The sequence below is a fragment of the Oryza glaberrima genome, chromosome 12 (assembly GCF_000147395.1).
Source record: "Oryza glaberrima chromosome 12, OglaRS2, whole genome shotgun sequence".
NCBI lineage: Eukaryota > Viridiplantae > Streptophyta > Magnoliopsida > Poales > Poaceae > Oryza > Oryza glaberrima.
The window spans coordinates 15,216,855-15,234,642 of record NC_068337.1 but is presented as its reverse complement, the minus strand read 5'-3'; the positions used below and the strand labels follow the sequence as shown (position 1 = coordinate 15,234,642).

Sequence of the window (17,788 nt, the reverse complement as noted above, 5' to 3'; positions counted from 1 at the left end):
CATATACAACGTCACCTCTCACATCATTCGCATAATATTTTACCAAATCTATCTATCATCTTTATAATATTTAATATATACTTATCAATATGTTTCACATTAAAGCGTGGATATCATTTGTATTTTCATGATAAACTCCGATGTTTTATTTTTTTCCTTTTTACTCACAGCTTGATTATCGAAAAAAATATATTGAGAATTGCTTTGTAATTACCTAGCCAAGCGTGGGGAGTCACCTAGTACACAAATTCCGTATGTAAAAAAAAAAAAAAAAGAGGTAGCTAAGCCATCCCATTACTTCTCGTGTGCCACAATGCATGAAGTAAAGAAAGGGATATAGCTTAAAGAACCAACATTTGTAATGTTTCGCTAATAATTAAAGTTCGGATTTCATAGAGAACTTGTGGAATTGTGTTTTCTTCCCTAGCTTTTAAATTTTCAACCCTATGATGCTACGGCAAGGTTTGTACTATATTACATATAAGTTAAATTATAGTATAGTTACAACGAGATATTACAAATAGTTAAACAAATTATAACTCACTATAACATCTATATAATTTAGTATAAAAAGTTGCATATATTTTTTAATACTTTATATAAGTTATATTATAGTTATGGTAAAATTATATTATAACTATACTATATTATAGTAAATTTTAAAGGTTCTAAAAAAACTTGTCGTAGATTTTTAATAGTCCCCTTAAAGTTTTAAGCTGAAGACTGTAGAAAAAAATATATAGGCATTACAATTTTAAATGGTTTTACATTAAAGACTGTAGAAATATTATAGGACTTGCATTTTTAAACGGAGAGAGTATTTAAGTAGGAAAACCCCACTCCTACAAACACAAAGGTACGAGGGTATTTTTTTTAGTATTTGAATAAGATTGGACTTTTTTTCATATCACCCTTTTTCTAGTAAGTGTATATATATATTCTAGTTCCAGTCCAATTAGAGCAAGTTTAATGGTATAGCCAACTGCTAGCTCTAATTAGTCTATAGTTAGTCCAATAGTTAATTCATGCAATATTTAACTATAAATATATACTACATCATTAATAAGTAATCCCACATGTCATACACATATTATATCTTGAAGTTCATACTATAGCCTATTTTTTTCTCTCTCCTCTCTTTATCTCCTTCACATATGCTTCTAGCTGACTTAGGCCATTTCCAACCCAAGACACTAGATATAGTTTCCATAAACTCCACATCATCAGGAAATTAGTACTATACATTACTCTTCTAATGCAAGCACCACTATTCCACACTAAAATTTAGTGCTACTTATCTCACATCATGTTTTGAATGTTGTGTACAAACCATGTCTCATACATATTTTCTTATTTATTCACTTGCCATATTATTTTTTATTCTAGGTGGCAGCTTACTGGGTTGGGAATAGCCTAATAGTCTGGTATTGTTCATGCTCTTAACGCATGCATCCGCTCCTTTGTTCCCTTTGTTCAGGACCCTGTGTTCTCACTGGACCAGGAAGCTTCCTTTGTTTCACCTCGAGATCATTATTCATTAGTGCCTCCAGCGTTCCAAAGAAAAAGGAAAGTTGCCACCAGCCGACCAGCGTCCTCCACTCCTGTCCCTCTCGTCATTAATCACGCATTAGGTAGATTCGTGGTTCTTGATTTGAATAAGTCGAGCTCACCATCATGTTCCTATCCAGCCACATGGAAAAAGACGAGCAGAAGAAACAACAAGAATCCTACTCCCTCAGCCCATAATAAGCGCTGTTGTAGGTTTCACTGTCTAACTTTAATCATCCGTCTTATTTAAAATATTTTTATTGTTATTAGATGATAAAATATAAATAGTACTTTATGCGTGACTTAACTTTTCAATTTTTTTCATAATTTTTTTCAATAATATGGACGGTTACACGTTGGGCATGGAAACTTGCTTCACTTATAATAAAATGGAGGAAGTAATTAGCACAGATACGTCAGGAGGTAATTAAGTGGCGGGTGTTTTTCGGCCTATACAATATACGCATTTTCCTTTCCTTTTACGCAGCGAATCTGCGAATTTGAGCAAGACTATGAAAAAACGAGATTAGCCTAACTTTTATACGTAATTAGTTCCTATAATCGGGTCAATCAAGATAAATGTTTCAGATAACATTTGTTTTATTTTTACTAAAATTCTGAAAACTTTCAACTTGAATTTTGAAACCTTTCAAGTCAAGTTTTGACAACTTTCAATTCGACTTTGAAAACGTTCAACTCAAATACTGAAAGCTTTCAATTGGAATTAAACACTTTCATCTCAAATTTGAAAAGCATTCAACCCACAGTTCAAAATTTTCACCTCAAAACTAAAAACTTTTATATCGAAATTTAAAACTTACAACTCAAAATTCAAAATTTTCATCTCAAATTGAAAACTTTCATAAATCAAAATTCAAATATTTCAACTCAAATTTTAAAATTTTTGTTCAAATTTTGAAATCCGTCCATTATATATTTAAAACTTTCAACTATTTTTCAAAATTTTAACTAAATTATGTGTGTGTTTTCTGAAAAATAATGCTAATGATGGTATTTTTTGCTAATTATGTAATTAGCGGTACAGACATGGTGCGCATAGGTGGGCCTGAGCGCTGGGAGTCGGACTAAGATTAGTATATGACAAAATAGGAAAAGTGCGTGCTAACTATTCTATCGGCGCAGACGCGCGAACTAGGCGCCCCACTGGCGCCTGGCGGCCATGGCTAGCGCTTTTTCTATACTCGGCCGCTCCTTGACTTTTTCTGTCATTTAATTTTTCAAATTTCTGTTTTCAAGAGCATTCTTCAATTTACAGCTTCAATATATACGTGATATCATACCCCTAATAATTTCACAAAACTATTTGTGCTTCTTTATTTTATTTTTATTCTTCTTCGTTTGCCTGCTCCTGCGCGTGTGATACTGTGATTAGCAGCCGGCAAGGCCTAAGCAAGCATGAGTCCATGATTGGGCTTTAAGATGCTAGCCCGTGCATGCACCCGTAGCACTTATAGATGTTCAGCGGCGTGGCGTTTCCCCACGTCGCAAGAGCGTACGGATTTATCCAGAATTCACGAGACGGCAAGGGTACCCGTTTCCCCACGCCGCAAGAAAATTACCGTCCAAAATTCCAAAGATTTATCTGACAATTTGATAGCTCCACGTGGACCAATCAGTAGTGGCAAACCTGTCGGCTTGAGATTAATAGATCAATAATAATATATATTATTTTGTCTTTAAAATGTTTTTTATATTAAAATTATTAACGACCCTAAATAAAAATTGTTAGTTACAAAATAGGAAGGAGAGAGGGAGGATTGCATACCTACAATGTAAGTACATCGAAAATGCTACGCCTCGGTCGCCCGGGGGAAGGGGAAAAAATCGGTCGCTCCCCCTCCCCCCACGAAGCGCGCGCGGGTGCGTCCTGGCCCCACGATGTGTTCCTGTCTATCTGCTACGTGTCCCCGCCATATACTCCGTTTCATTTTTTGTTCCACCAAAAATGTTTCACCTAGTGTACTCACAATGTTTCACTATGTATAGATCTAATGTTGCAGTGAATTAAAGTATTCTTTTGCAACAAATCACCCACATATTTTGAAAACTCTCTATTAAGGGAATTCGTTTCATTTTCTGTTCCACCAAAAATGTTTCACCTATTGTACTCACAATGTTTCACTATGTATAGATCTAATATTGCAGTGAACGAAACATTCTTTTGCAACAAAATCACCCACATATTTTAGAAACCCTCTATTAAGGGAATTCGTTTCATTTTTTGTTCAACGGAAAAATGTTTCAACCAGTGTACTTATAATGTTTCACTATGTATAGATCTAATATTGCAGTGAACTGAAATATTCTTTCACTATTTGCAGAAACATTGTTTTTATATAAGGTGAAACAACGCCTGATTTAAACGATTGAAACATTTTCTCGTACATCGTACAACATTTTAAAAAACTCAATAATAAGCTAAAAATTTTTCTCGTCGGAATATATCCATATGTGGTCTTGTTTTAAAGATTTAATTGTAACAAATTTAATGGTGCAATAGGATCATGATTTCGATAAATAATTTAAGAGAAAAATCAGTTTAAATTGGTTTTTCACGCATGCGTGGCGCTGACGTTAGCGCCTAATTTTTCTCCAAACCATCGGGCGCCCGACGCGTAGGCCATTTTTAAGGACATACGTCCAGCTTGGCAGGTGGAAAGAGAGTTGGACTTTGGAGGGGGGGGGCGTGGCTAATGGGCGTGTGATCGCTGTGGTCGATCACCCCCCATCCCCACTATACACTCCTCTCCTCCTTTCTCCTCCCCTTCTTTTCGTCCTACTGCACCATAAAATTTTAAAAAAATAAAAAAACAAGGTTAGCAAATTTTATATACGGAAATACTATATATAAAAAATATTTGAATTCAAATAAAAATTTAAAATGGGTATGTAAACTTTGGGCCTCTAAACTTTAGTTGTATAAACTTTAGATGTATAGAAATACTATATATAAAAATATTTGAATTCAAATTCAAATTTGAATCGAGTATATAAACTCTTGACTTATAAACTTTGGTTCGCTAAACTTTAGGTGTATAAAATTTAGATGTATAGAAATACTATATATAAAACATATATGAATTCAAATTCAAATTTGAATCGGATATATAAACTTTTGACTTATAAACTTTGGGTCTCTAAACTTTAGGTGTATAAAATTTAGATGTGTAAACTTGAGGTGTACAAACTTGAGCTTCATAAATTTACAAAAATAGGAAAATAATGCGGTGCCAAATAAGGAAACCACGTGGAGGAGGGGGTGATCGCTAGGGGCGATCGATCGCCCGTTAGCCTTTTCGGCTTTGGGGGATTTTAAAAAAACAAATATAATATTTCAAAACAGTGTGTCCACTCAATTTGTTAAAGTGTCACATATTTCAAAACAGTGGGTCCACCCTATTTGTTAAAGTGCCACGTGACGGTTTATGAGTATTTGTAGGAATAGCACATGGCGGCCTAGGAGCATTTGTAGAAAGATTAATGGACTTTTAGTATATAATAGATAATAGATAGGTTAGGTTATGATTTTTTTTCCCTTCTTACTACTTAATTTACTTAGCAATTTTTATTTATGTGTATCGTTAACTGAAATAACTTTTTTTAAACTAAAATTATTAAAAAATTATTTGAGATAAACTGTCTTGTGATATACTGAATGGCTTGGCTATGTGCAGCATTGAAAAGAATATATTAGATATCATTGATCTCCAAGCTATTCTTAATGATTTTGCTTAAAAAATTCGTGAAAAGGACATTTTTTACAAGAGACATTGCATATTTGTGGTCTCCAATTTAAGGTATTCATATTACCTTTTTTTGACCGGAATTACTGCCAGGGCTTTGCCCAGCAGTGTAATTTTATAAAGATTGAAAATATGTACAAGATTACAGAGTTACAAAAGGAAACCGCAAGGAAGACTATAAGGTTTGTAACCAATTAAAAACAAATTGCTTTGAGGGATCCTTCATTCTGCACATATGCAGATGAACTTCTTTCACAAAAAGTGATCTCCAGACTTGGAAAGAAGGTTGAACGTTCTGAAATATTAAACAATTTCTTTGCTTCCATATGTGCTAAGCTGCCAAAAAGAAAATAATCTCCAGGAATCCCCTCTAAGCAAACTTGATTCTTGCTAGGACGATCATTTGGAAAAACTCCAAATTATGATTCCAGTCAATTCCCAGGTGCTGCCAACACCTGATACTGAACGGACAGGAAAAGAAAAGATGCAACCTTGTTTCTCTGCAATCCGCATTGCACAACACACATGTGAGGTCATCATCTTCTTTAGCACAATGTCGTCTATCCAGCATATCTCTTGTGTTGAGTCTGTCACAGAACAGGAGCCAGACAAAAACTTTTATCTTCATGACACATTTTGTTTTCCATAACCAAATCATGTGTTTGGGGGGTTGCAACGCAGAAAAGTTGAGCTTATAGAATTTCTTAGCTGTGTACTCTGAACCCCAGATAAAATTCGAAGCATCCCCCTTCCTGACTGTATATTCAGATTGCCTAGAACTTCCTGTAGCTGTAAAAATTCAGAATAGGCCACATCTGAGAGGGGTAGGGTAAAAGAATCTTCTAAAGGTCTTGAACACATGACTTTCACTGAATTAGTTTTATACATGGTCACAGCAAAAAAATTGGGGTAGCTAGTGCATTTAAAATCATCATTTCATAGATCATTCCAGAAAAGGGCAGTTGTTCCTATCCTGATTTCACATTTGGCTATCCCCCTGAAGATGTTTGCAAGAGATGTGATATCCCTCCACCAAAATGAACCCTTATTCATCAAGTGTGGAACTTTAGAATCATAATATGTTTGTGAGAGTATTCATATTACCTTGCCTTCATGATTCTTTTAGTTGTCGATAACACTATCAATATTATTTATCAAGAATAAATTACTATGTTGCAATTTCCACTACTTGATTTATTATTTAGCATGTTAGTAATGTTATGAAAATGGATGCACAACGGAGACACGAATTTCACGTGGAAAACCCTTGCTGGAAAAAACCATGGGCGTCGACCGGCAATGATCACTAGAGGAGTTGATTACAAACGTAGGGGAATAACATTGGGAATATCACCCCTTCCTGTATGGCATACAAGAGTATATATATGAGATAAAAATAAAAACACCTAATAGAAAAAGAAAGACATAAAGTACTATTAGGAAACTAATCCTAATAGTACAACTTCATCATGTTGATTTGCATAGCTATCCAGGACAGATATGTACACTAATCCTTCTGCAATCATTTTATAGGTGGAATTCCATCTAGTCGGTGGATTAAAAGAAAAACCCAACTTTGAAGGAAGATTCTTCAAGTTTGCCATAGAATTGAAATCTTGCATTCTTGATGCTGAAGAATCTAAATGCTTCAACAACTCACGTAGCTTGTGTCTTGTTGGTTTAATTATCTTCATACCATCCTGAACCAAAATATTTAGGATATGGGCACAACATCTAACATGCAAATGCTGACCCTCAAACATCAATGCATCCTTGTGATTCTTTATCAACTCTTGACATGAGAATTGTTATTACTGGCATTATCTAAAGTTATAGTTATAGTAAACAATTTGTTTCTAATGCCCAAATATGTCAAGCAACTCATTATAGCTTCTTCAATGGCGAATCCTGTGTGGGGATACTTCAATTCCTTAAAGCTTATAATTTTCTTCTTCATGTTAAACTCTCTATCAATATAGTGTGCTGTGACAACCATGTCGCCTATATTTTGAATTGAAGTCCACATATCGGATGTCAGACATACACACGAATCAAGACTATGTAATTCAGCACGCAAGTCTTCCCTCATTCACTCATACAAGTTAAAGGCATCATCACGAAGTGTTTGACGCCCCACAACTTTGAAAGTTGGCTGCACGGACTCCACCCACTCCAAAAAATAAGGATCCTCAATTTTATTGAATGGCACCTCTATCTGCGTGAATGAAGTATGTGACCATTAGCTCCCGGCTTCTCTTGGGATCAAACACGAAACCTTCCCCAGTCTATTTCTTAATTGTTGCAAGGAAGTTGATTCTAGCATCACCATCAATAGCTGGACATGATTCGGCTATGTGATTAATAAGGTGACTTGTGCCTGACTTTTTGGTGGCTGTCAATCTTAAGCTACAATATTTGCATTGAGTCTTGGGGACACCATCTATCATCACAACCTCTTGCTGAAAGTGTTCCCATACTTTAGCCCTCGTACGTGTTCTTGAAGATTGATTATTATTTGGATTATTAGTACCTGAACTCTCTGACATTTGTATGGACATATTTATTATTGAGTTAGTTCAATTGTCTGCATAGAGGAAGAAATCTAAAATGAAGACAGTTGAAAGAACATGGTCTATAATTAGTTTTTTCACACATTGTACACGTGCTACAAGCTAAAAATTGCACACTAGAATTCCATTGACCATAGAATTAATTTGCATCTCAAAATCATATCAAGACTTAATCTGTAATGATTTGTTAAATAATTTGCATTTATTTCAACCTATATTTTTGAATATTATAGAATGCACTGTCAATCCCAGCTCTACCTATTGCATGGGCACCTTTTAGAGCACAGCGTACTATTAACATTCTTTATTATTAAAGAACTCAAAACTGTCAGGCAGCAAATCAATATAATTAAAAAATCAATATAATTCATCCAGTTGAACTTTCTGAATTGTGTGTAGACAAGTTTAATAAGCCTGCTTGTGACAAGATTAAAAAATTAGCATTCAATCTGCTACAAACAGCCAAATTAGTATGAATCTAATTCAACCCATATTTGTAAACTTGTAGAATCCACTATCAATCTGAGGTATTTCCAAATCAGTATTACCAGGCATAAGTCATAAGTCCTGAAAAGGAATATTTTATATATACAGAATATTTTTATAGCAACATTTAATTAAGCAATATGCTTGATTAAGTTCCTAGCTAATTAATTAATGTAGCACACAAATATGATCTTGATTAATTCATAGTGTGCAACAATGTGGGCGAGTATCAGCACAGTGGGTGCACATCAAAGTTTGTGGGTGAATAAAAGGTCGACATACTTTCAGTTAGTTGCAAAAACATTATGTGACTTATGAGGCAATCATATGGACTACATGAACAATCGGATTCACTGCAAGAAAACCCTCATGTGTCCGAATAAAAAATAATAGATCTTGCAAACACAACTTGAACCGAGAGGTGGAGGGGATCAGCATGGGGTGCACCTGCTTATAATGTACTCAGGCGCAAAGAAGGTGAAGTCACGGGTTGATCTGGTGAGGTACTCCGGAGACCTCAGAGTGGCTGAGGCTGTGAGGTTGCGGTTCTCCGCTTCAAGCAGGCGAGGTTGGTGCAGTATGATCAGCAGCAGCAATGGTAGCACCATGAGCTACCAATTTCTTTAGGACTCCAGTAAGTATTCTAAAATCAAAATAAATCAGATTTTTGTTCAGTACATGCTACATAGTAATCTAATGATGTTCCACAACAGTAGTTGTCTAGTTGAGGCCGTGATAAATATCCAACTATTGTGCATATAATAGTTTGCTGAAAAGAGATCATAATTTTAGACTGTTGTTAGGTACCCATGGTTAAATTAGCACAACTGATCTTGGAAAACATACAGGTCATTCATAGTTGTGGCCATGGCAACTCCATACATGAAATCAATATTCTTATGCATGCATGGTAATGAAAGGTAGCTGCTTGTAAATGCAATTTAGAACAAATCTTTTAAGCATGGCATTCAGCACACAATCCACAATACATGGAGGAGAGAGTACTCGCCGGATCTTGAAGGGAGAGAGCATTGCCGAATCTTGTGGGGAGCAGGGACACACGGCAGCGGATCTTGCATGGAGGAGAGCAACAGCTTCTTGGCGCCGACGGAGCGGAGATGGCGATTTGGCGGAGCGGTGCCGGGAGATGACGCCGGAGCGGAGGACGAGCGAGAACTGGTGGAGCTGTAGCCGCTTGCAACCAGGTCGAAGTGGCGAGCAGCAGCAACTTCTTGGCGCCGATGAAGAGAAGATCGCGATCTGGCAGACCAACGCCGGGAGATGACGCCGGAGCGAAGGACGAGCGGGATCCGGTGGGGCCGCAGCCGTAGCCGCTTGCAGCGAGGGCGGAGTGGTGAGGAGCAGCAGCAGCGACGCCCGTTGGCGGCGATGGTGGTGGCGGCGGCGGAGGCGGAGGAGCGGAGGACGCGAGGAGCGGATGGCGCGAGGAGGATGAGTTAGCGTCTGCGTGTGGATTCAGTCCGTAGATCAGTCATTTTACTCAGCCCGCATCCATCCCAAACCAAACCACATTTTTTGTAAGCCCAGTGCAGTCCGATCCAAAATGAAATCCCTGGCCGTTTCAATCCAACCAAAATGATCCAAATGAGGATCCAGCCCACTTAATCCAAGCAAAGTCAGTCCACTGGTAGGTCTAGCTGTAAGTTTACAGCCCGCTTCTCCTCTTTTTCCTCTCTTTTCTCCTCCACCTTAATATTTAGCCGGTTTATAGCCTCCTATTATACTTGCTCTCCACCGAAATAGGAAGAGATGCTGCCCGTTCGCCGCCTAAGGTTCGCGCGAACGTTTGCTGATTAGAGTTTTCGACTAATACAGCCTTAGGAGTCTGCTTCGCGACCCTATGGGCTTGGGCCGTCTCGGTAGCCCCATCGTTTGCTCGGCCGAGTGTGGGCCCATACGACCCATTCCCCACTGATCCGCAGAAACCCGACTCCTCGATCCCCAGTTCCCCACCTCGTCTCCTCGAGCGCTCGCCGGCGGGCGGTTCGCCGGCGGCGCGGCGGAGCACGCGCTCCTCTTCCCCGATCTCCTCCTCCGCGTCGTGGCCACCAAGCTCTAGACGGGACAGGACGCCATCCATCCTCCAGGTTATCCACTTCCGCTCCCTTCTGCAGGTAAGCGCTCCGCCGTCGCCTCAATCTGTCGCGGGATCGAGCTCCGCACCGGTGCCTCCGATCCGTACGTCGGTCTCCGGGCCGAAGGCGGACGGTGGTCGGTGATGGATCGGCCCCAACGCCGGCGTCGTGGCCGGGCTTCGGGAGAATGGTGTGCGGGTGACGGGCCTGTAGTCCGTCCGTCTGCTGGTCTGCATCACGCGGCCAACAAGTCAATAGATAGTGAACTGTAGTACTGTACCCCTACCAATACTGACATATTCCAAAGACAAAACAAACCAATTCTGGGAAATTGTAGACGAGATTCCAAGAAATTTCGTGACTCTTGTCTGATTTTGATGTCCATCAAGAGGATGCAAAGCACCAAGTTGGGTCGTCATCAGCACGTATGCCAGGTGACGGGAGGACACAGTGATGGCTCATGATTTGGTTCGTCGTTTCATCGGCCTAATTTTTGCCTTTTGCCATACTTGTTAGTAGTTGAGCTGTCTTAATCGGCCTAATTTTCTTCGTTTAGTCGTCTTAAAAAAATTATTGTTCGTTTAGCTAGGTCGGTCGTCTGGTCTAGTGCTTAATTTGGGTATTGCTCGCTTTACATCAGTGGGATATTTAATATTGTTTCTATCATTATCCAGATTTGTCATTTCTGGACGATGGAACATATAATGGCCAACATGTCAATCAATAGCAGGCCCCAAAGGTAGCAGTTGAGAACTGATCGAGCTTCCAAGAAATTAAGGTAGACTATATGGTCCACTATATTTCTTGACTGATGGCACCGCTTCTCCATTCAGGCACATCCACACTAGCAAGCTAGCTCATTGAGCAAAGGCGAGCAAACACATTGGTTTTACGATGGCAGCGGTGAACGCTTCCATGGGAGTCATGGCGCCGCTCCTCACCAAGCTTGCCGTGTTGCTCGGCGACAAGTACAAGAAACTCAAGGGAATGCGTAAGAACATTGAGTTCCTTAGCCATGAGTTGACCGAAATGAATGCTGTGTTGGAGAAGCTTGCAGATATGGAGAAGCTAGATGGACAGCAGAAGCTGTGGAGGAATGACATCCGCGAGATGGTCTACGACATCGAGGACTGCATTGATATCTTCATGCACCATCTTGGTGATGGTAATAACAAGGATGGCTTGCTCAGGAAGACTGCACGCAAGCTCAGGAATTTGCGTGCTCGGTATCAGATTGCCGACAAGATTCAAGAACTCAAGGCTCGTGTCATGCAGGTGGCTGAGCGCCGTGATAGGTATGCCAATCTAGGTGTATCTACCTCAAGCATTCCCAAAGTGGTGGAAGTTGATCCGCGTCTACCTGCACTCTATGAAGATGCAAAAAATCTTGTGGGCATTGACGGTCCATGTATGGAAATCACTCAGTGGCTAATGGACGAAGGAGAGAATGGTTCGGTACAACAACTTAAAGTTCTCTCTGTAGTTGGCTTTGGAGGCATTGGCAAGACAACTCTTGCCAAACAAGTATATAACCTATTGAAAAAACGATTCAATTTCACATCATTCGTGTCAGTGTCTCAAAACCCTGACATGGTTAAGCTGCTGAGAAATTTACTTTCAGACACAGGATTTCAAGGCTACGGAATTCTTGATGACCATCAAAAGCTCATTGACACCATCAGAGGACATCTTGCTAATAAGAGGTATGTATAAATCCATAGTATAACTTTGAGGTGGCATTCATGTTGAGTTCCTATGGATGTTTCTCATGTTTTTCTAATATTTTATAACCATGTCTTCATTTCTGCTGTATTGACTTGATTTTGGGTCTGTTTGGATCATATCAAAATGTTGTCTAAGGTTGACAGCTAATTAGGCACATTTCCCAAATTAGGTGACTGTTGACTTCATAGACACACTTCTGGCAAGGTTCCTTGCTATCGTACATAATCAGTACTGACAACGTGTGAGTGCTGCAGTAGAAGGCAGGCCGCCACGAGATAATTAGAGGATTAGATATCCCTTGTTGCTATAATTAGGGGATTAGAGACCCCAGTTGCCTTCTTTATTTATGTTTCCATTAGAGCTGGCTTTTTTTTTATTAGAGATTCTTGTTAGGGGCTATCCTATAGAAGGGTCAGCCATATCCTATTATGAGTTAAGCATGTATTGATATCTCTGTCCATCTCCTGTGCATGCACAAGCACGGCCTTGCCCTGGTGCTGATCATTGTCGATGCATGAGGTTCCCTTGCTCTCTTGATCCCTCTTTGTGCTAGCCACATTAATAACCCCATAACGTTCTTGCTCATTCAGTTGAAAAAGTTTGGCATAATTTTATATTGGAAAAAGTAAGAATTACCCCCCTGAACTATCACGCTCGACCGAATTACCACCCTAAACCCAAAAACCAGATATTGCTCACTCTGAACTTTTAATACCGGACAAATTACCCCTCTCGACCCAATCCAGAGCGGTTTTGTCCTACGTGGCATACGCGTGGCAATCCAGTTAGCATTTTATTACTAAAAAAGTGACACCCACCTGTCATACTCTTCCCCTCCTCTATGTCCTCTCTCTCTCTTCCTCTCTCTTCTCTCTCACTCTTCCTCTCTCTCTTCCCCTCTCTCGCGCGCGGGTCGAGCGGCGGCATGTGTTCCGCGCGCACGACGGGCGGTGGGCAGCGCCACGGGACGCGGAGGCAGCGGCTGCACGGGACACGGAGTTGGCGGCGGAGTGGGACGCCGAGGTGGCTGCACGGGACGCGGAGGTGGGCGGCGGCGGCCATGAGGAGCAGCAACCCCCTCGGCGCGGGGACAGACGGACGGAGGCGGGGGCGGGCGGTGGGCGGATGTGGACGGTGGACAGCTGGACACGGAGGTGGCACTCACGGCGCGGCGGAGACCGTGGCGGAGAGGCGGCGAGGTGGGGCCGTGGCGGAGAGGCTGGTGGTCGGCACGCACTGTGGTGCGGGGGCGGGTGGTGCGTGGCAGCGTGGGACGCGGAGGGAGTTTGCCGGAGTTCCCTTCCGCTTCTTCCCGGAGTTCCTCGCTCCCGCCTCTGTGTTTCGCGCCGCCGCCTCCGCGTCCCCCCCGCCGCCGCCGCCCACCGCCTACCGCCGACCAGTGAGAGAGAGAGAGAGAGAGAGAGAAGAGAGAGAGAGTGAGAGAGAGAGAAGAGGGAGAGGAATAGTGGAAGAGGAGTATGACATGTGGGTCCCACATTTTTTTTTAATAAATAAAAATATTTACTGGACTGCCACGCATACGTCACGTAGGACAAAACCGTTCTAGATTGGGTCGAGAGGGGTAATTTGTCTAGTTTTCGGGTTTAGGGGGTAATTCGGTTGACCGCGATAGTTCCGGGGGGGGGGGGGGGGGGGCGGGGGAGGGTAATTCGTACTTTTTTCTTTTATATTTTCAAACAGAAGTGGGGTTCTATTTTAGATTAGCTAAATCTTAGTCAAATGGTACACACTTGGGCAAGTTGTTGCAAATTATGTTTTCGTATATTTTCCTCTAGTATTAATTTGTGGAGTCTACTGTTGCCACATCCTACAAAAGAATTTCTCTATGTTTCTACTAGTTGAAAAGAATTATATAGGGAGCACTCAACAACCATATGTTAATCTATGAAAAATATGTTTGCAGGTACCTTGTTGTAGTTGATGACATATGGAGCACTCAAGCATGGAGCATTATTCGGTGTGCTTTTGCTCAAAATAATCATGGTAGCAGAGTTATAGTTACAACAAGAATCGAAGATGTAGCTACAATGTGTTGCGTTGATTTCCATGGTATGGTGTACAAGATGGAGCCACTTAATGAGTTTAACTCACAAAAGTTATTTTGTAAAAGGATATTTGATTCGGATAGTATTCCTGAGCAGTATAAAAATGTATCAGAAGATATGTTAAGAAAATGCAAAGGTGTTCCATTGGCAATCATTAGCATTGCTAGCCTTTTATCTAGTCAAGGCATGAATGTGGGTAAGTGGAAGAAGATACATAACTTTATGGGTTCTGAGTTGGAAACAAATCCCACTCTAGAATGGATGAGACATGTACTGAATCTGAGCTACCTTGACCTCTCACATAATCTCAAGACATGCTTCCTGTATCTTGGAATATATCCTGAAGACCATACAATTTTCAAAGCTGATTTGATAAGGCTATGGATAGCTGAAGGATTTATCCATGAGAAACCTGGTTTGGATCTGGAGGAAACAGCTGAGAGCTATTTCAACGAACTCATTAATAGGAGTATGATTAAGCTAGATGATTATCGTTCCAGTGAGGCGATATCATGTCATGTCCATGACCTTATGCTTGACCTTATAATATCAAAGTGCCAGGAGGAAAACTTCATCACTATAGCATCTAAGCAGCCTGTAAAGAATGATGTATCAGAGCTTCCAGTTCGTCGTCTGTGCCATCAGTTGTCATACGGAAACTTGGCCATGGAAAGAATGAAACTATCACAGGTTCGATCCTATATTACTTTCCATGCGTTTGGGTGCAGTATGCAGCCTCCTATTTCTATGTTTGAGCATTTGCGGGTATTGGAACTTAGGGCTTATTCTACATCAGTTTTCCTTGATTTGTCTGATGTGAGTAATCTCTTCCTGTTGAGACATTTGAGTATCAGAGGTTTCAAGTTAAAGCTGCCTCAGAAAATTGGGAGACTCCAGTGTTTGAGGACGCTAGATCTACTAGACAGCCTTTTGGTTACTGGTATTCCATCAGATATTATTTCTCTATCATCATTGTGTCATCTAACAGTTTCAGGTGATGCAGAGCTGCCTAATGGGATTCAGAAACTGGTCTCTCTACAAACTTTGTTGACCTTTAGTTCAGGGGGGTTGCCCGACATTTTTACTTTTGTGGAGAAAATTTCTCGATTTAATTCATCTGTTATCAGACTGGCAAAAGCACGTCGTTTCAACAATGGAGGTCTTCGTTCTACCAATGGAGGTCTTCGTTCTCCCCCTGCCTCCCCTGAGTTTCCAAGTTTCGATGATGGTTGGTCAACTGAATCCATTCTGGACCACCTATCTCAGCATCTGGATTCACCAGCTTCCTCACATTCGGACCTCTCCTCGCCAAATTTGGTTGCTTGTTCACCGCATATTCTGAGTATTGCATCGTTATGGCTTCAGCAACTCATCATCCGTAAGAACATTCGCAATGTCCCATCCTGGCTGTGGTTTTCTCTGATGCTCACAATGCTAGAGCTTCGTGTTGAGGAGCTCAGTTGCCGCGACGTCCGATTTCTTGCTGGGCTGCCCTGCCTTGTTGACCTCGACTTGACTGCTCAAGCTACCCCTGAGAACATCATCATCGACATCATCACTACGTTTGACTTCATCAGCACGCGTTTGGGAAGAATCACCCGTACCGACAATTTCCCAAAGCTGCAGAAATTCGTTTTAACATGTGATTTGACATGCCTGACGTTTGAGCCAGGGGTAATGCCACAGCTTCAGATTCTGAAGCTAGATGACAAGAAGCCTTCTAACTTGGAGGAAGGTAATGGCACCTATGGAGCGGCGCAACATGGCAGCACTCCACTTATTGGCGTCGAGCACCTACCAAGGCTTGAAGAGGTCCAAGTGACAGCCAACTCCAGCAAGGTGTCTGCATACAGGGACGCCGTCCAAAGGCATCCAAGGTTTCAAGGCATACGTGCCACGTTTAATATCTATAACTGAAGTACAAAGGACTCAGAAAATAGTGCTCAAGGTACTCATGATATCCTGCTTATACTCTGCGTTGCTTCAATAATTAATGTTTGCTGCTGTTTTATGGGAATATGTTAGCTTGATTATTGCCCATAACTGGGAGAAGAACGCTACGACATGAAACGTACGTACCAGAGAAGCGCAGCCACAGTTGCTGCTGTCTTGTTTGCACGACCTAAGCATCACACTTTAGTACGATTAATTTTTGGGGCTTGTATTTAAGAACTTGTATTATGTTGCGAGACCTGTCTAGGTTACTTATATTTGTGTATGTTCAAGTCCTTACATGGCATGGGCACATGCCATTCTGGAATTATCATTCATTGACAAAAATCATGTTTTGACCAATAATAGCCTAAATGAGAGATATTGCAAGTCTGTGAGACTTTGCACTTATATTAACATACTTCTCTAGCCATTCTCTGTTGCAGACTTGCAATATCTCTCATTTAGGCTATTATTGGTCAAAACATGATTTTTGTCGATGAATGATAATTCCATAGACTTGTACTTTCACAAAACCTCCAAAAATTCAAGGTCGACCAATGACTGGTTTTGAAGAAGGGAAAATTCAGGTTTTTTTGATAGTCCAGATTGGAAAAGCGAACTTTACCATTTGTTAGATCCTTTCACGTCCAATTAATCTGCTTTTACAGGAGCACACTACTTAATAGACTGATCAGCTTTAAAAACAGCACTGGAGTGAGGCTTTGCACTTATAAATATGAAATTTGATCACACCATTTTCTCTCCCCTTCTTTAGGGGAGTGACATCTTTTATAAGAAGAGAAACATGTTCAATGAGAGCATGGAGAATTTATTTAAAGTTGTTAGGTCGCATGTACCAACCGAAACTTTGAATGTCCCCTAAATGCCAGCTGAAACTACTCTCTGCAGGCTCTACTTAATGTCCTTGTTCTGTTTGTGACTGACCTGACACAAAAACATCAATGCACACAATATCCACAGCTGACCTAAGTTATTTCGTGTTATGCAGACACGCTTCTCAGTGATGAATACAAGCTACTCAAGGGGGTTCAAAAAGATATTGCAATCCTGAAGCATGAGCTGAGCAGCATAATTCCCTTCTCCAGAAGCTTATCGACATAGGAGTGGAAGGACAAGGTGCGGGAATTGGCCTACGATATTGAGGACTGTATCGACATCTTCCTGCACCAAGTTCATCCTAGAGAGGACAAGGATAGGCTGATCTGGAAGGCGGTCCGGAAGATCAAAGCAACTATGTGCCCGCCATCAAATCGCCCTCCTAATTCAAGAACTCAAGTCGCATGTCGTGGAGAGCTCTCGGCGTGATCGATACAAGATCGATTTATCAACCTCTGGTGATAGGTTCATAAGAATTGATACCCGATTTTAGGTGCTTTATGCAGAAGGAGGCCTTGTTGGCATTTGTAGGTTGTTTAGTAGAGACTAAGATTTTGGATAGAAGACTATAGTGCACCTCATTAAACAAGGAATGATTGGGCCAGAGGGTGGTTGGCAGGGATTGCAATTTCAGAACGAAATTTCTGAAACTTTGGTAATTTCGCCCCCACCGGCAGGCACATATATTGTATGAAATTTTC

General features: G+C 40.8%; 1 protein-coding gene across 2 annotated transcripts; it reads left to right on the top strand.

Moving 5' to 3' along the window:
- Nucleotides 1-10,199: 10,199 nt before the first annotated feature.
- Nucleotides 10,200-17,783, top strand: LOC127757406 (disease resistance protein RGA5-like). 2 transcript variants are annotated; one of them, XM_052282906.1, is made up of 5 exons: nucleotides 10,200-10,898; nucleotides 11,139-11,203; nucleotides 11,298-12,167; nucleotides 14,114-16,203; nucleotides 17,200-17,783. In XM_052282906.1, exons 3-4 carry the CDS (start codon nucleotides 11,359-11,361, stop codon nucleotides 16,170-16,172), a joined length of 2,868 nt encoding a protein of 955 aa, XP_052138866.1. In that variant the 5' UTR covers nucleotides 10,200-10,898; nucleotides 11,139-11,203; nucleotides 11,298-11,358; the 3' UTR covers nucleotides 16,173-16,203; nucleotides 17,200-17,783. The 2 variants fall into 2 exon arrangements, with proteins under 2 accessions (XP_052138866.1, XP_052138865.1); XM_052282905.1 differs by having other exon boundaries at nucleotides 10,200-10,932.
- Nucleotides 17,784-17,788: the final 5 nt, after the last annotated feature.